The 19,519-nt window shown below is 45.6% G+C and overlaps 1 protein-coding gene across 1 annotated transcript in view; it reads right to left on the reverse strand.

Annotated features, from left to right (window-relative positions):
- Positions 1–502: 502 nt before the first annotated feature.
- LOC115175695 (ubiquitin-conjugating enzyme E2 E2) overlaps positions 503–19,519 on the reverse strand; it is a 44,556-nt gene continuing 25,539 nt past the window's right edge. The window contains exons 4-6 of the mRNA XM_029735138.1: positions 9,611–9,743; positions 4,574–4,721; positions 503–1,731 (exon numbers count right to left, since the gene is read on the reverse strand). Coding sequence (XP_029590998.1) covers positions 1,634–1,731; positions 4,574–4,721; positions 9,611–9,743 — 379 coding nt within the window. The 3' untranslated portion in view covers positions 503–1,633. The remainder of the gene's footprint in view (positions 1,732–4,573; positions 4,722–9,610; positions 9,744–19,519) is intronic.

Consider the following 19,519-nt stretch of genomic DNA (forward strand, 5'->3'; position numbering starts at 1 on the left):
ACTGGCGTAGTTATACTTGTTGGGACTCAGAATTGTAGAATTACAGAATGGAATCTCAGAACCCAGAGTTTCATTCTAGGGGCATTTGTATATGGGAACTGTGTTTGTGTGTTTCAGTGTGTGTGTGTATGTGTGTGTGTGTGTGCGTGCAGCAGATCCTTCAATAGAGCGCTGTATTTGAGGCAGCCAGCCAGCCAGCTATCAAAGAGCTTTTAAACTTCTCATGAAAATACACGGGACAAGATGAGAGTTTTGAACTTGAACAAACAGTAGCTTTAACTTTCATCACTGATCATAAAAAGGAGATGTTCTTGACAGTGGAGCTTTAAAATGTGACATGAGAAAATAACATAAATCATCTAAAATGGGTGTATAATATTAATATTTGAATGACCATTGGACATCAGTAAATATTACAGATTATGCATTGAAATCCCCCACTGTTAACCCAGTGAAGAGGACAAACAGTGAGCACATCAGCAACAGATTAGCCGAGTCAGAGTTAACATTACAACCAGTGTTTAATTGAGTATTCAATAAGTATGTATTCTCACAAGGCAAATGTACAGCAAACAACTGCCAGCTGGCTAGCACCACAGGAGGTGAGCAGCAAGACCAGATACACACAGATCCAGACAGACTTACTGTCATGGCAATAACTTCTGGGGGCAGAAAAATAATAACAACAAATGATTAATCATAGAAAAAGGTCCACTCTGCATCTGTAAACACTAATTCTGCAGACAGGCTCTAACTGAAGATGACCTCTTAAACAAAAACGCTCAGAATGGACTGTATCAAAAGAATGTATCTAGAATGCATGGACTAGAATGCCCTAGAACAGAATGCATTTTTCATCAATCACATAAAAAGGGCCTAGGATGATAATGCAATAAACAATGTAGTAATAATAACAACAACAAACAATAACAACAACAAGAATAACAGTATTAAAGCTTTTCGTGACCATATCAACATTCAGTGTATTGGGAAAAAAATCCAATATACTCTTTGTATAAAAAAAAGAAGCAATCAAGTTCATGTTCTCAGAGGAAGGGAAGTGGGGGGGGGGGGGGGGGGGGGGGGGGCTGAAGGTGTGAGGAGCACAAGAGGCTGGTGAGGGGAGGACGGCTTATAATAATATCTGGAATGGTGTAAATGGAATGGTATTAAAACACATGGAACCCATGGGTTTGATGCATTTGATACATTTCTATTTACTCGTTCCAGTCATTACTATGAGCCCGTCCTCCCCAATTAAGGTGCCACCAGCCGCCTGTGATGAGGAGGGAGGATCAGATCAGGTGGCTGTGCTTCCACACATTTGGGGCTCAGAGAAAGGGGCAAGTAGCTTTGTCCCAAATCTGTTTGTGCTGTACAGCCAACTACTATGGTCGAACTAAGTCGCTCTGGATAAGGGTGTCTACTAAATGACTACAATCTAAATGCAAATGACATTGTCATGCCATTAATAATTCATTGTTTGGCATGCAATGACCATAGGAGATGGCTATACAGCACAAGCAGATTTGGGACCAGTCTAGGAGCGGAAGGGCGAGGGATGGGTGTGCTCAACAGATTTTAGGTGGCAGAGGTGGGTCAGAGATGGGTGGTGGAGCTCCTTGATGTCAGTCTATGTGGCATATCTCTTGGTCCACTGTTTGGCTATCCTGTCGTGCTCTGGTCTGTTGGTTGTGTACTGGGTGGCGATGCTTCCTACCAGAGGGTCAGCTGTGAGGAGGGAGAACAACATATATTAGAGTATTTTAACCACCATTAAATCACATTTCATCACATCCATTGGGTGTTTGTCTACAGTCAGAGAAACTGTCACCCCAACTATTCAGATAAATACACTATTTTCTACCATTAACACAGATTTTTATAGCCTTTAACAACCCACATTTAAAAACCTATTAATTTGCCATGTCGTCAAGCCTTGTTTATCTGAAGTAGGATACTCCATAATTATATGACATTTAGAGATCTAAATCAAGTGTTTACAGCAGGTTTGTCTAGTAATACAGGACAGCAGGGTGAAGCACGATGACAGAGACATATTCCCTTTACAGCACACCATCACAGTACTCTGGCCTGGGGTGTATTCAGGGAGGTTAAACATTCAGAATCATTCAAATAGCAGGCCCCCTGCTGAGCTCCATGTGCAGGTTGGGTAAGCAGCAGTGGGGCCGCAGCCCCAGCAGAGCCAGGCTCAGGTCGGGGGTGAAAACACACTAGAGCCGCAGAGCACCGTACAGGGTCTCCTTGTGGCACCCCGTCTCAGGCAGCCAGGAAATATACAATTATTAAGCCTGCGAGGGTTAATTAACTGTCATTCTGCTCTCTCCTTCTTTAATGAACTATATCCCATAATATCCCATTGATCCTCTAGACCCCTACTACCGCATGAATAAAGACACATTCAGTGGAGAGAAGGGGAGGTGGGGGAGTTGATCACAGGGAGGCAGTGGGGAGGGAATTTAGACTCAGGGTCCACAGCGACACTATGCACTGTGGGAGGGAGCCTGGGGGGAGGGGTCTGGGGGAGAAATAATGACCAGACTGATTATGAGAAGGGTTGAGCGATTGCCCTGTTATCATATTTTTAAAGGATCACATTATTGTTTTATCTATATTATGTGTACATGTAACATTTTGTGGGTCTGTGTGGTCTGTGGGAAATACGCATCTTTAATGTGGTCATACATTTAGCTGGAGGTTAGGAAGTGCAGCTCAGTTTCCACCTCATTTTGTGGGCAGAGGGCACATAGCCTGTCTTCTCTGCCTATGGCAGCCTCTCTAAATAGCAAGGCTGTGCTCACTGAGTCTATACATAGTCAAGCATTTTCTTAATTTGGGGTCAGTAACAGTGGTCAGGTATTATGCTACTGTGTATTCTCTGTTAGGGCCAGATAGCATTACAATTCGCTCTGTTTTCTGGTTGATTCTTTCCCGTGTGTAAAATAGTTATCTTTTTGCTTTCTCTTAATTTGGATAGGTCTGAATGTGTTTCTGTCCTGGGGTTCTGTGAAGTCTGTTTGTGTTTGTGAACAGAGCCCCAGAACCAGCTGGCTGAGGGGACTCTTCTCTAGGTTCATCTCTCCGTAGGTGAGGGTTTGTGGTGGAATGTGTGGGTATTGCATCCTTTTAGGTAACTGTAGAATTTAACAGCTCTTTTCTAGATGTTGATAACCAGTGGGTGTAGTCATAATTATGCTCTGCATGCATTGTTTGGGGTTTTGCATTGTATAAAAAGTACATTTGTGCAGAATTCTGCATGCAGAGTCTCAATTGGGTGTTTGTCCCATTGTGTACATTCTTTGTTGGTGAGCGGACCCCAGACCTCACAACCATAGAAGGCAATGGCCTCTATAACTGATTGAAGTATTTTCAGCCAGATCGTCGAGTTTTATGTTCCTTTTGATTGCGTAGAAGGCCCTTCTTGCCTTGTATCTTAGGTCGTTCACAGCCTTGTGCAAGTTACCTGTGGTGTTGATATTTAGGCTGAGGTAGGTATAGTTCTTTGTGTGCTCTAGGGCAACAGTGTCTAGACAGAATGTGTATTTGTTGTCCTGGCTACTGGAGCTTTTTTGGAACACCATTATTTGTGTCTTACTGAGATTCACTGTCAAGCCCCAAGTCTGACAGAATCTGTGTAGAACATCTAGGCGCTGCTGTAGGCCCTCTTTGGTTGGGGACAGAAGCACCAGTTCATCTGCAAACAGTAGACATTTGATTTCAGAGTCCAGTAGGGTGAGGCCAGGTGCTGCAGACTGTTCTAGTGCCCTCGCTAATTCATTGATATAATGTGAGCTCCAAAAGTATTGGGACATTTTTTGTTGTTGTTGTTTTGTCTCTGTACTCCAGTACTTTGGATTTGAAATGATACAATGACGATGAGGTTAAAGTGCAGACTGTCATCTTTAATTTGAGAGTAAGTTAGAAATGACATATTTGTGCGTCTAACTTTCTCACTCATCATTACTCACAATTCATTCAGGATTATTCGTAATCATGGTAGCATTCACATTAAGTAGAAGTGTTTAGACATATTCTATTCTTATTTACAATAAAAGTGACTCCAAAATGACACAATACACTATTTACCATTAATTTCTATTGGGCACAAAATAATATGTCACTGTCCCAATACTTTTGGGGCTCACTGTACTGTATCACCCCACGGCCCTAAGGAAAGAAATCTGTATGTTTATTCCCCATTTTAACTGCACACTTGTTGCTTGTGTACATGCTTTCCCCCCAACACCGCTTTACATCAATTTCCATAGCAGACCCTCATGCCACATTGAGTTAAAAGCTTTTTTGAAATCAACAAAGCATGAAAAGATTGCTTTGGTTTTGGTTTGTTTGTTTGTCAATAATGGTGTGAAGGGTGTATACATGGTGTGTCGTACTGTATTTTGGTCAGAAGCCAATTTGACATTTTCTCAGGACATTGTTTTCACTGAGGAAATGTTGGAGTCTGCTGTTGATGAACTGCAAAGGATTTTTTTTCTCAATGTTTCAGAGCGAATCTCTCTCTCTCTGATTGGTTGATAGGGGTGTCACTCACCAGGGTTGCAGTCAGTGAGCAGGGAGCAGATGGACAGCAGCACCTTGGAGATGGTGAGGGCGGGGCTCCAGTTGTCCTTCAGGATGTCCAGACAGATCACACCCTGACTGTTGATGTTACAGTGGTAGATCCTGGTACGGAACGTCACCTAGGAAACAGCAAAGTTTCTCTAGAAATCAATACACCCCGACTGTCATTGATGTTACACTGGTAAATCCTGGTACGGAACGTCACCTAGGATACAACAAAGTTTCTCTAGATCAATGCACCCTGTGGTTTATGTGCTCTTTCCAGTCCTTCGGGAGCTGAGCATCTCTTTGTGCCAGTAACACAGAAGAAGCGGAGTGAAACATTAGGAAGACAAGAGACTAAACATCATTAGGGAGCCACCTCTGACCTCCGGGCTGCCTGCCTGAACAGTGGAGGGATCAGAGTGGGAGTGACATTGGAGAAGCACCCTTTGACTCAATCACACGCGCCCCCTCTATCTCCCTAGCTGACTCATTCTCTCTCAATCACTTCATGAGTGACTAACCATGCTGGCCTGCTTGTGGAAACTGTGCTCCATAACTGTGCTCCCAGGCTATCCCAAGGTGTGGAGGGGATCTGCTAGTCTAGTCTGTGGTGTTTGTGTACCCTGTTCTCAGACAGCAGCTATAGGAGTGTGTGTGTGTGTCTGTCTGTCTGCCTGCCTGCCTGCCTGTATGTCTGCAGCCCTGTTCACAGCCTGAACCCAGCGGGAGGCCTGGCTCTCAGAGCAGCAGATCTGATTCCGTTCATCCTCAGTCAGCAGAGGAAAGAGAGAGACAAGGAAAGGAAGAGACAGATGGAGAGAGACAGAGAGAGAGAGAGAGAGACAAGGAAAGGAAGAGACAGATGGAGAGAGAAAGAGAGAGAGAGAGAGACAAGGAAAGGAAGAGACAGATGGAGAGAGAAAGAGAGAGAGAGACAAGGAAAGGAAGAGACAGATGGAGAGAGAGAGACAAGGAAAGGAAGAGACAGGTGGAGAGAGAAAGAGAGACAAGGAAAGGAAGAGACAGATGGAGAGAGAAAGAGAGAGAGAGACAAGGAAAGGAAGAGACAGATGGAGAGAGAGAGACAAGGAAAGGAAGAGAGATGGAAAGAGAGAAAGAGAGAGAAAGAAGAGGAAAGGTGGCAGATAGATAGAGACAGACAGAGTGAGAGGCCCCACATCCAGAGGCAATCACTAAATTAAACTCTCTCAAGGTCGACCCCCAACCAACGCACCTGCATAAGGAATTTTCTCAATAATAACACTGAACAGAGCCACTGGCGTAACGCATATTCTCTGGCCCCACCCCATAAGGTCGGAGTCCAGGCCCCTACGGTCAGTAGGTCCAGGTTGGGGGCCCGACTATTTTCTATACTGAGTATTGCTAACCCAGAGTCTTTCCTGAGACATTGTACATTATATGTCCATTGCGCTGCACACAATTTAAATTTAGTCTTGAATGATGGTTGCCAAGATACAGTATACCAGAGAAAAGGGACTGTTGATATTGCAACCACATAACTCAAACGCCGGTTAACCAGTATGAAAGAAATCGCAAACAACTTTTTTTATTCATGTCCTCAAGAACTGTTGTCTGCTAAAGATAATAATCTGTTTGCATCTGCCAATTGATTGACTGTCCAGTATCCAGACGATCTGTCCCCAGAGCTTCCAATACAGTTAGCCTCTTTCCATGTCGTGTTGAGTCCGGCAATTAAGGAGAATGAGAGGCTCAAGACGTTACAGAACTGCTGAAGAACTCCCTGAAGGTGCCACTGCAATCAAGCTGTTTTCACCATCCCTGTAACTGTTGTTTCTGCAGAGAGATCATTTTCTAAACCAAAACTCAGAAAGAACTACCTACGAAGCATTAGGCTCTCAGTCTGATATGAGCTTTTGAACACCTGAGTAAACTCCATTTATTCATAGCCTTGACCACGGCATTTGTTCACTGATATTCCCTCATACTTTCCATCAGCTGTGCTTCCCTTTGTAGTCTGTAATAGTTTGCAAGCCCTGCCACAGATGATGCAATCTCTATTGCAATCCACACTGCCCTTTCCCACCTGGACAAAAGGAACACTTATGTGAGAATGCTACTCATTGACTACAGCTCAGCGTTCAACACCATAGTACCCTCGAAGCTCATCACTAAGCTAAGGATCCTGGGACTAAACACCTCCCTCTGCAACTGGATCCTGGACTTCCTGACGGGCCGCCCCCAGGTGGTGAGAGTAGGTAGCAACACATCTGCCATGCTGATCCTCAACACTGAAGCTCCCCAGGGGTGCGTGCTCAGTCCCCTCCTGTACTTCCTGTTCACCCACGACTGCATGGCCAGGCACGACTCCAACACCATCATTAAGTTTGTAGATGACACAACAGTGGTAGGCCTGATCACCGACAACGATGAGACAGCATATAGGGAGGAGGTCAGAGACCTGGCCGGGTGGTGCCAGAATAACAACCTATCCCTCAATGTAACCAAGACTAAGGAGATGATTGTGGACTACAGGAAAAGGAGGACCGAGCACGCCCCCATTCTCATCGACGGGGCTGTAGTGGAGCAGGTTGAGAGCTTCAAGTTCCTTGGTGTCCACATCAACAACAAATTAGAATGGTCCAAACACACCAAGACAGTTGCGAAGACGGCACGACAAAGCCTATTCCCCCTGAGGAAACTAAAAAGATTTGGCATGGGTCCTGAGATCCTCAAAAGGTTCTACAGCTGCAACATCGAGAGCATCCTGACTGGTTGCATCACTGCTTGGTACGGCAATTGCTTGGCCTCTGACCGCAAGGTACTACAGAGGGTAGTGCGTATGGCCCAGTACATCACTGGGGCTAAGCTGCCTGCCATCCAGGACCTCTACACCAGGCGCTGTCAGAGGAAGGCCCTAAAAATTGTCAAAGACCCCAGCCACCCCAGTCATAGACTGTTCTCTCTACTACCACATGGCAAGCGGTACCGGAGTGCCAAGTCTAGGACAAAAAGGCTTCTCAACAGTTTTTATCCCCAAGCCAGAAGACTCCTGAACAGGTAATCAAATGGCTACCCGGACTATTTGCATTGCATTGCCCCCCGCCCCCCCAACCCCTCTTTTACGCTGCTGCTACTCTCTGCTTATCATATATGCATAGTCACTTTAACTATACATTCATGTACATACTACCTCAATTGGGCCGACCAACCAGTGATCCCGCACATTGGCTAACCGGGCTATCTGCATTGTGTCCCGCCACCCGCCAACCCCTCTTTTGCGCTACTGCTACTCTCTGTTCATCATATATGCATAGTCACTTTAACCATATCTACATGTACATACTACCTCAATCAGCCTGACTAACCGGTGTCTGTATGTAGCCTCGCTACTTTTATAGACTCGCTACTGTATATAGCCTGTCTTTATACTGTTGTTTTATTTCTTTACTTACCTATTGTTCACCTAATACCTTTTTTGCACTATTGGTTAGAGCCTGTAAGTAAGCATTTCACTGTAAGGTCTACACCTGTTGTGTTCGGCGCACATGACAAATAAACTTTGATTTGATTTAAAAAATGTCAGTCCCATTTCTGAAGCCCAAGAAACAAACACTTAGCATCCTAGTACATATGGACATTAAAAAGGTTGATGAAGGACTTTTTGGAGAGTTACTGTCAAAATGATTTATTAAATAAAAGAAATTAGACATCAATGACAGGCGTATGGGCCCCCAGAGCTGGGGGCTGCAGGGGTGTCCAGTACGCCAGTGAACAGAGCTGAGAGACTGTATTTACCAGCTTTTCTCTCAGTCAGTTGTTATTTTCTTCTATTCAATTCGTTATTTTGTTGCTCAACATGCTCCTAGTCCAAAGTTATTTCAAAACCTTCCAGCTCTCAAAATATCTTCTCCAAGGCAAGCCAGATATCTTTTTAGAGCAGGGCTGCCCAACCCTCTTCCTGGAGATCTACCATCCTGTGGGTTTTCAGTCCAACCCTCTTCCTGGAGATCTACCATCCTGTGGGTTTTCAGTCTAACCCTCTTCCTGGAGATCTACCGTCCTGTGGGTTTTCAGTTGAACCCTCTTCCTGGAGATCTACCGTCCTGTGGGTTTTCAGTCCAACCCTCTTCCTGGAGATCTACCATCCTGTGGATTTTCAGTTGAACCCTCTTCCTGGAGATCTACCGTCCTGTGGGTTTTCAGCCCAACCCTCTTCCTGGAGATCTACCGTCCTGTGGGTTTTCAGCCCAACCCTCTTCCTGGAGATCTACCGTCCTGTGGGTTTTCAGCCCAACCCTCTTCCTGGAGATCTACCGTCCTGTGGGTTTTCAGCCCAACCCTTTTCCTGGAGATCTACCGTCCTGTGGGTTTTTAGTCCAACCCTCTTCCTGGAGATCTACCGTCCTGTAGGTTTTCAGTCCAACCCTCTTCCTGGAGATCTACCGTCCTGTGGGTTTTCAGTCCAACCCTCTTCCTGGAGATCTACTGTCCTGTGGGTTTTCAGTCCAACCCTCTTCCTGGAGATCTACCGTCCTGTAGGTTTTCAGTCCAACCCTAATTTAACACACCTGATTCTACTAATTAGCTGCTCAACAAGATCTTAGCTAGCTGAATCAGATATGCTAAATTAGGGTTGGACTGAAAACCTACAGGACAGTAGATCTCCACGAAGAGGGTTGGGCAGCCCTATTTTAGAGTATCCCAGTGATCATGATTTAAAAAATAGAACGGAACACATGGGAAACATCCTTAAATACACGCTAAAAATAAAGATGTACTTGTCTATTTGTGTTTCAGAGGCGCCATTGATGCGCTTGTAAATGTTTGTCTCTAAAATAGCCGGTGCCGTGCAGATGTTTGGTATTTCAAGCCCTGAAAGCCTAATCCAAGGCCCAAATCAAAACTACAAATAAACAGAATCAGTCAACATGGGCTCCTGAGCAAGCATTAGTCTAGCATACATACCAGTGTGTGTGTGTGCGTGTGCTTGTGCGTCTGAGCATGCATATGTCTGTGTGTGTGTGTGTGTATATGTGTTTACCTTGGGTGGTTTGAAGGGGTAGTCTGGTGTGAAGGCGATATCTAGGAAGAAGACTCCTCCCTCGTACACAGAGCCTGGTGGTCCCAGGATGGTGGATCTCCACTCATAGATGTTGTCTCCTTTTGGACCCGCACTGCAATGGCACAGTAGAAAAAATAAAAATTCAGTGTACAGAATGTATTTAGAAAGCAGGAAATGACATTTTAATCCTGTAACTCAATTCCTAATTCAGCAGTGTGTGTTTGTGTGTTGTGAAAGATAGAGAGAGGTAGGTAGAAGCCAGAAAGAGGTCTCTCTTATTATCAACCATCCAATCTGCTATTCAATCTATTCTGTACAACTCCATATTCATTACCAGATATGTGCCCATGTAAATAACTGCTTACAGATGCAATCTCTCTTATCTATCTACAAGATCAATTTCAATTCACATATAACTGAATTGAAGTAGATAATAAACAAAAGTGAAATAAACAATATAAATTAACAGTAGACATTACACTCACAGAAGTTCCAAAAGAATAAAGACATTTATGCCATATTATGTCTATATACAGTCTCTCTCTCTCTCGCTCTCTCATTGCCGCACACAGTGGCAGATAGCCCTCCCTGTAGTACATGACAACTACAGTGTAGAAGAGAGCAGCTGGCTGCTGCCGAGCTTAATTGTTACATTGCCTCCTACTATACACAGTGGAGAAAACAGATAATCTAATCCTATTTTACCAATGGAATCAGGCCAGACACACCTCTGTTGTCTTATACCACTCTTACTTTCATCACTTAGAGAAGAGGGGGAGTGGGAGCGAGAGAGCGGCAGAGACAAGTAGAGAGAGAGAAGGGTTAAAGGAGAGAGCGGCTGGAAGAGAGAGAGAGAGAGAGAAAGGGAGAGAGAGGGGGGCAAAGCAGTAGAAAGAGAGAAAGAGATCGAGAGGGGAGGCATTAATGCAATGTGAGTGAGAGTATCACTAAAGCCATTCATGTGAAATGGTAGCCTGCAGTAAAGAGGTAGGCCTCTGTATTTTCTGTCTAGCTCAGTTTGGACACAGTGAGGAATTGTGGGAAACAAGCTTAGAAAGGAGAATTCTCTCTCTTTTGTCAGAGATGACACATTCTGGTCCATGTACTGTAAATAGTCTGAGGGTGGGAGGAGGGAATGAGAGGGGGGGGGAGAATGAGAGGGAGAGAGAGGGGAGAATGAGAGGGAGAGAGAGGGGAGAATGAGAGGGAGAGAGGGGGGAGAATGAGAGGGAGAGAGAGGGGAGAATGAGAGGGAGAGAGAGGGGGAGAATGAGAGTGAGAGAGAGGGGGGGGGAGAATGAGAGGGAGAGAGGGGGGGGGGGAGAATGAGAGTGAGAGAGGGGGGAGAATGAGAGGGAGAATGAGAGGGAGAGAGAGGGAGAGAGAGTGGAGAATGAGAGGGAGAGAGAGGGGGAGGGGAGAATGAGAGGGAGAATGAGAGGGAGAGAGGGGGGGAATGAGAGGGAGAGAGGGGGGAGGGGAATGAGAGGGAGAGAGGGGGGAATGAGAGGGAGAGAGGGGAGAATGAGAGGGAGAGAGGGGGGGAATGAGAGGGAGAGAGGGGGGGAATGAGAGGGAGAGAGGGGGGAGGGGAATGAGAGGGAGAGAGGGGGGAATGAGAGGGAGAGAGGGGGAGGGAATGAGAGGGAGAGAGATGAGAATGAGAGGGAGAGAGGGGGGAGGGGAATGAGAGGGAGGGAAAGTGAGAGAGAGGGGGGGAGAATCAGGGAGAATGAGAGGGAGAATGAGAGGGAGAGAATGAGAGGGAGAGAGGGGGGAGAATGAGAGGGAGAGAGGGGGGAGAATGAGAGTGAGAGAGGGGGGGAGAATGAGAGGGAGAGAGGGGGGAGAATGAGAGTGAGAGAGGGGGGAGGGGAATGAGAGGGAGAGAGGGGGGGGAGAATGAGAGGGAGAGAGGGGGGAGGGGAATGAGAGGGAGAGAGGTGTGCCCCCAGGAGACAGACAGTTTGGCAGTAGTAAATAGTTCTGGACGCCGTCACGCTCTAGGCTGTTGTTGCCCAACATGATTGAATGGTTAAGGAGAGATCTATGTTTGTGGGTCAAATCAACCCATCACTATCGGTGGTTGAGACAGACATTTTCCATGGCACTCTCTACTAGTCCTCTTATGGTTGGCCAAAATAGTTATTTTCTCCCCTCTCTTCCCACAGTAAGTCTATATATAGGCTACTGACCGCATCTGGATATGTTTAGAGCACCACCAGCAACACCCATTTCTAACCCAGGCTTGTGGAACCACTGGTTTCCCCATCCAGTAGCATAACAAACTACTGTACTCCATCAATGTGCTTAATCACCGGTCCTCACTCTGCCACTGTGGTGGGTAGTAAAAGCCTAACCACACATAAAAGCATAAAAGCATAATGGTGGAGAAACAGGCCTCAGTGACATCGGAGACGGTTGATGATGTAATATTAGTGTCATAAAGACAGTCTTTTCCCTCTCTGTTCATCAACTCCCTCTACCAAGGCTTCCTCATCCCTCACTCCTCCCTACCTTCTCCCAATGCCCCTCTCTCCCCCACACCCACACCATCACACAGTCTCCCCCTAACTGTAATCCCCCCCACACGACTCTTCCTCCCTCACCCATCCTCCCTCATCTCCCATGGCTCTTCCTGAAAACTATTTTTACTCAGGCAGCAGCTGGGCATCACATGCAAAGAAACAGGAACTATCACAGACGTCTGCAGAGTTTGGACACTTACACTGGTAGCAGTGTGGATAGAGGAGATGTCCCAGACTGACACTGGTAGCAGTGTGGATAGAGGAGATGTCCCAGACTGACACTGGTAGCAGTGTGGATAGAGGAGATGTCCCAGACTGACACTGGTAGCAGTGTGGATAGAGGAGATGTCCCAGACTGACACTGGTAGCAGTGTGGATAGAGGAGATGTCCCAGACTGACACTGGTAGCAGTGTGGATAGAGGAGATGTCCCAGACTGACACTGGTAGCAGTGTGGATAGAGGGGATGTCCCAGACTGACACTGGTAGCAGTGTGGATAGAGGAGATGTCCCAGACTGACACTGGTAGCAGTGTGGATAGAGGAGATGTCCCAGACTGACACTGGTAGCAGTGTGGATAGAGGAGATGTCCCAGACTGACACTGGTAGCAGTGTGGATAGAGGAGATGTCCCAGACTGACACTGGTAGCAGTGTGGATAGAGGAGATGTCCCAGACTGACACTGGCAGCAGTGTGGATAGAGGAGATGTCCCAGACTGACACTGGCAGCAGTGTGGATAGAGGAGATGTCCCAGACTGACACTGGCAGCAGTGTGGATAGAGGAGATGTCCCAGACTGACACTGGCAGCAGTGTGGATAGAGGAGATGTCCCAGACTGACACTGGTAGCAGTGTGGATAGAGGAGATGTCCCAGACTGACACTGGTAGCAGTGTGGATAGAGGAGATGTCCCAGACTGACACTGGCAGCAGTGTGGATAGAGGAGATGTCCCAGACTTACACTGGCAGCAGTGTGGATAGAGGAGATGTCCCAGACTGACACTGGTAGCAGTGTGGATAGAGGAGATGTCCCAGACTGACACTGGTAGCAGTGTGGATAGAGGAGATGTCCCAGACTTACACTGGCAGCAGTGTGGATAGAGGAGATGTCCCAGATTTACACTGGCAGCAGTGTGGATAGAGGAGATGTCCCAGACTGACACTGGCAGCAGTGTGGATAGAGGAGATGTCCCAGACTGACACTGGTAGCAGTGTGGATAGAGGAGATGTCCCAGACTGACACTGGTAGCAGTGTGGATAGAGGAGGTGTCCCAGACTGACACTGGTAGCAGTGTGGATAGAGGAGGTGTCCCAGACTGACACTGGTAGCAGTGTGGATAGAGGAGATGTCCCAGACTGACACTGGTAGCAGTGTGGATAGAGGAGATGTCCCAGACTGACACTGGTAGCAGTGTGGATAGAGATGTCCCAGTCAGTCAGAGGGAGGTATTGTATGACAGAGGATATTCCTGACACCACTACCTCTCCTGTTGAACACACACACACACACACACACACACACACACGCACACACGCACGCACGCACGCACGCACGCACAAGCACCCTTATACACACACACACATGCACCCTTATACACACACACACACACGCACGCACAAGCACCCTTATACACGCACGCACAAGCACCCTTATACACACACACAAGTACCTTTATACACGAAACATACACACACACACACACACACACACACACACAAGCATTTAATTGGGCTGCAATTTCTGAGGCTGGTAACTCTAATGAATTTATCCTCTGCTTTTCGTCAATCCAGATGCCCAGATATTTATAAGCGGGTGTAACGTTTGCGCTGGGAGTTGGGAAGCAAGTACAGGAAGTGAATACCTTTAATGAATGAACGAAACATAATACAAAACAAGAAACACGATCAACGCACAGACAAACTGAAACAACACCTGGGGAAGGAACCAAAGGGAATTACATAAATAGGACAGGTAATCAAGGAGGTGATGGAGTTGAAGAGGGTTAAACCAAGGCCTCATACCTTTTAAAGGGTTAATAAATAGTGTTATGATAAACTGTAAGGTCTCCTCTTCTAGGAGACCTCTGTGTGTGTGTTAACACCTGTTTTGAGTGTTGTGCCCTTCAGACACTATCAGAAGGTAGAAACCAGCCTATGTTCATACTCCTCCTGTCTGGGCCCCACCTGGCTATCTGAGGTTCTGAGAATACCACTGGTTTTCTGAGAACACCAGGCTGCCGCAGGCCTGATGAAGACAGCCACCTGTCAGAAGATGCTTGAACTCGTTCACCTTGTTATGACTCTATACTTGTGATGAAAGGTTAAGTTTTGGTCAAACCCACTTCTGAGCTTTTAATTGCTGACAAGATGGTTGCTGCTGTCAGGGGGAGGTTAGATTTATTCAAATGTTGTTGCCAGGGAAACTCACGCAAGGAGGACTGGGAGAGGCTATATGAGTTACAGGATGTCTTAGACATTTTGCAGAACTTGGGGAGAGCTATCATATACTGTACTCTGTACCAACTTCTGCCTACAATTGTATTACTAAAGGATCATTTTAATACTTAAACAAAGAGTCTATGTTTCCTTTCCATTACTAATGTATGTTGGGTTATTATCCTGTTGAAAAACAAATGACAGTCCCACTAAGCGCAAACCAGATGGGATGGAGTATCGCTGCAGAATGCTATGGTAGCCATGCTGGTTAATTGTGCCTTGAATTCTAAATAAATCACAGACAGTGCCACCAGCAAAGGACCCCCACACCATCACACCTCCTCCTCCATGCTTCACGGTGGGAACCACACATGCGGAGTTCATCTGTTCACCTACTCTGCGTCTCACAAAGACACGGCGGTTGGAACCAAAAATCTCAAATTTGGACTCATCAGACAAAAGGACAGATTTCCACCGGTCTAATGTCCATTGCTCGTGTTTCTTGGCCCAAACTAGTGTCTTCTTCTTATTGGCGTCCTTTAGTAGTGGTTTCTTTGCAGCAATTTGACCATGAAGGCCTGATTCACGCAGTCTCCTCTGAACAGTTGATGTTGAGATATGTCTGTTACTGGAACTCTGTGAAGCATTTATATGGGCTCCAGTCTGAGGTGCAGTCAACTCTAATGAACTTATCCTCTGCAGCAGAGGTAACTCTGGGTCTTCCTTTCCTGTGGTGGTCCTCATGAGAGCCAGTTTCATCATAGCGCTTGATGGTTTTTGCGACTGCTCTTGAAGAAACTTTCAAAGTTCTTGAAATGTTCCACAATGACTGACCTTCATGTCTTAGACACGGTCCCGTGTGGCTCAGTTGGTAGAGCATGGTGTTTACAAGCCAGGGTTGTGGGTTCGATTCCCACGGGGGACCAGTACGGAGAAAAAAAATGAATGAGATGTATGCATTCACTACTGTAAGTCGCTCTGGATAAGAGCGTCTGCTAAATTACTAAAATGTAAAAATGTTAAAGTAATGATGGACTGTTGTTTCTCTTTGCTTATTTCAGATGTTCTTTCCATAATATGGACTTGGTCATTTCCCCTTTCATGGAGTGACTCATTATATAAGTGAAGTGTTGTATGTTTTCAGGCCCAAGGGTACTGCATGATGTCAACAAATCACTAGGGAACAACAACTCACTAAGGAGCATATCCTGAGTGCTTACCCTGCATAACTCCATACTAGAGATCTAGGGGGGGAGGAGAGAGGGGGAGAGGGAGGGAGAGAGAGAGAGAGAGGATGACACACCAGCAGACAGACAGACAGACAGACAGACAGACAGACAGACAGACAGACAGACAGACAGACAGACAGACAGACAGACAGACAGACAGACAGACAGACAGACAGACAGACAATGGGAGTACAGTAGTATTACCATGTACTTATACTCCACCATGTAAAGCTAATCCCTCCCATTCCAGATTATTGGCTAACTGGATTATACCTGCCTGTGGATAGATGATACTGCACCAGCTAGCTACCGCAGCACAAAGACACATTGCCAAACCCATCCATGCACATCAGTACCCATTCTCCTCTCCTCTACCCCCCCACACTCTCCTCTCCTCTCCTCTACCCCCCCACCCCCACCCCCACACTCTCATCTCCTCTCCTCTCCTCCCTCCCCCCCCCCACCACCCCCACACTCTCCTCTCCTCTTCTCTCACCTTGTTTCACTAACACACTGATTAATGGATATTAACCTTAATACTAACCGTGACCTGATCAGTTGTGATTCAACCACAATCATCCCTGTGGTCGCCATATGACCTTTGACCTGGTCAATTCAGATTGGAATCCCATTACTCAGATTCCATGTTTCTACACTGATCTCTGTGATGTCAATCATCATCAAAGAGAGAACCACCAATGTGATTATTATTGACTGGTCAACATGAATTGATTACATTATTGTGCTCATAAATGCCTTGACAATGCTTGAGTTACAGCAGGTCTAGGGGGCTCCTGAGGACTATAAGTAACCAGTCACCAGCACACGCACGCACACACACACACACACAGGATCGTTATAGTGAACAATCAGCAACACAGTCATTGAGTCTCATTGAGGTCTCGTGGAATACTCCACTGTTAAAGGCTCAGAAAGAGGGAAAAATACCAACATCCCTCAGACAGAAAAGCTCTTTTCAGTGTTTTGTTCCTTCCAGCGAAAAGGCCTGTGTCCGCTTGGTACTGGTCTTTGTGTGTCCTCGTTTGGCCAGCTAAATGCTCACAATGCACACTTTCATCAGGAGCAACATCCAGGCTGGGAGGAGGGAGAAAGAAAGATCCGATGCCCTCTGACCTTTCAATGAGCGGTAAACCAATTGTGTCCCCATTGTCTTCGGCCCCATCGCCTAGCAACCCATCCCTGGAGTATGTGTGTGACAGTGTGTGTTCCATGACTGGAATAAATACTGAATTGCTAATAGTCACGCATCAATGGTTTGTAATTTGGTTCATAACTTCCACTTATATGATATCCATCAATTTAATTATTATGAACAGATCATGTGGAAATCAAGTGACAACTTTATTAGGTACATATTGCTGATAGTATCAGCCAGGCAGCAAGTAATGCATTAGGCCTACATGCCACCCACTCTTACTCAACTTACCCCCATATAATGCATTAGGCCTACATGCCACCCACTCTTACTCAACTTACCCCCATATAACGCATTAGGCCTACATGCCACCCACTCTTACTCAACTTACCCCCATATAATGCATTAGGCCTACATGCCACCCACGCTTACCCCCATATAATGCATCAGGCCTACATGCCACCCACTCTTACTCAACTTACCCCCATATAATGCATTAGGCCTACATGCCACCCACGCTTACCCCCATATAATGCATTAGGCCTACATGCCACCCACGCTTACCCCCATATAATGCATTAGGCCTACATGCCACCCACTCTTACTCAACTTATCCCCATATAAAGAGAATATTATCAACTTCAATCATCAGAAGGGGATGAAATCAACTATTTTGGTTTGTGAATTATTTGCTATGACAAGATCTAGACATTTAAAGGTAATTTCCCATTGAGCAGACATATACAGGGTTTACAAAAATGTGGTCTTTGCAAACATGGGAACATTGCATTTTGTCCGCTATGCACCTTTTAAAGGCAATCAGGTTGAATCTAGCCCCTAATCAGGATTTCAGCTGTCTCTCACAGTGCAGTCACAAGATTCATAACCATCAACCTTCTTATTCTTCTCCTGCTCCTTCCCTGAATGACATGAAAAGAAAGTCTCTCCATTTCTGTCTCTGTCGTCTGTGTTGTGTTTACAAACATGCAGCAACAACTCCCTAGCTACAGTAACCTATTACCACTCTCCGAATACTTCACTGCTCTGTAAATAAATGGACAAGACACAACGGTCTCAGTCCAGTCCAGGTTAATACCCTGCTTCCCAAGCTTCCCCAGTGATCACTTGAACGATGATAACCTCTCATGTTGCCATTACTGCACCTTACAGGTAATTCATTAACATGACTTGTGTAGGTGTTAAAACACTAACAATGAGCAATAAAACAGAGTGCAGAGAGAGGAGAGGACAGCGGGAGTCAGAGGAAGACGGAGAGAGAGAGAGAAGAAAGAGAGGCGAGCAGGAGATTATGTCAACACACACACGCACTCACGCAGTCTGAGAGGAAGAGAGATCAATTGGAGCAGAACTGTGTGTCTGACCTCCAATTTAACTATAGAGCGTGAGGATCAGTTAGAGGCTGAGAGGGGCAGACAGGGTGGACCAAGGTCACTAGGGTTTAGAGCTGAGCGAACACGTGGAGACAGACACATTGATCTGAGGAGTACATCAAATCAAACAGCCTGTGAATGTTGAGTACAGTATTATAAACTATTTCTGTTGGGTCCACAACTACCATTGTTCTGTAAGGAGACTGCCAGGAGACTCAATAGCAATCCATATCTTTTTCAATTTCACACACACACACTTCCAAAAACAGCCATTGTAAAAACTACATAGAAGTGTTCCTAGGCAGCATCACATCAGTGAGAGCAAAGCCAGCCTTGTGAGCCCGTGGCCAGAGTCATGATTCCTGCTAACTTCTGTTCCTGTTTTCGTCCCAAATCAGACCAGTCCTGGTGGTATCTGTCATGGCTTTTATCTTAACGTCTTTTATCTTCTTCAAAAACTGAGAGCGAAAGATTGAATCTTCTTTGAGGGAGAGACTAGAGCCTTATCTCTCAGAGAGATAAAGAGGAGGGTAGCAGTCAGTCAGCATTCCAGTCAAGCAACAATACATCAAGTAACTCTGCAGTTTACACCAGTGGAGGCTGGTGGGAGGAGCTATAGGAGGACAGGCTCATTGTAATTAGAGGTCGACTGATTATGATTTTTCAACGCCGATACCAATTATTGGAGGACCAAAAAAAGCTGATACCGATTAATCGACCGATTTTGTTTATTTATTTGTAATAATGACAATTACAACAATACTGAATGAACACTTATTTTAACTTAATATAATACATCAATAAAATCAATTTAGCCTCAAATAAATATTGAAACATGTTCAATCTGGTTTAAATAATGCAAAAACAAAGTGTTGGAGAAGAAAGTAAAAGTGAAATATGTGCCATGTAAGAAAGCTAACGTTTAAGTTCCTTGCTCAGAACATGAGAACATATGAAAGCTGGTGGTTCCTTTTAACATGAGCCTTCAATATTCCCAGGTAAGAAGTTTTAGGTTGTAGTTATTATAGGAATTATAGGACTATTTCTCTCTATACGATTTGTATTTCATATACCTTTGACTATTGGATGTTCTTATGGGCACTTTAGTATTGCCAGTGTAACAGTATAGCTTCTGTAACCTCTCCTCGC

Source organism: Salmo trutta, chromosome 36, assembly GCF_901001165.1.
Source record: "Salmo trutta chromosome 36, fSalTru1.1, whole genome shotgun sequence".
NCBI lineage: Eukaryota > Metazoa > Chordata > Actinopteri > Salmoniformes > Salmonidae > Salmo > Salmo trutta.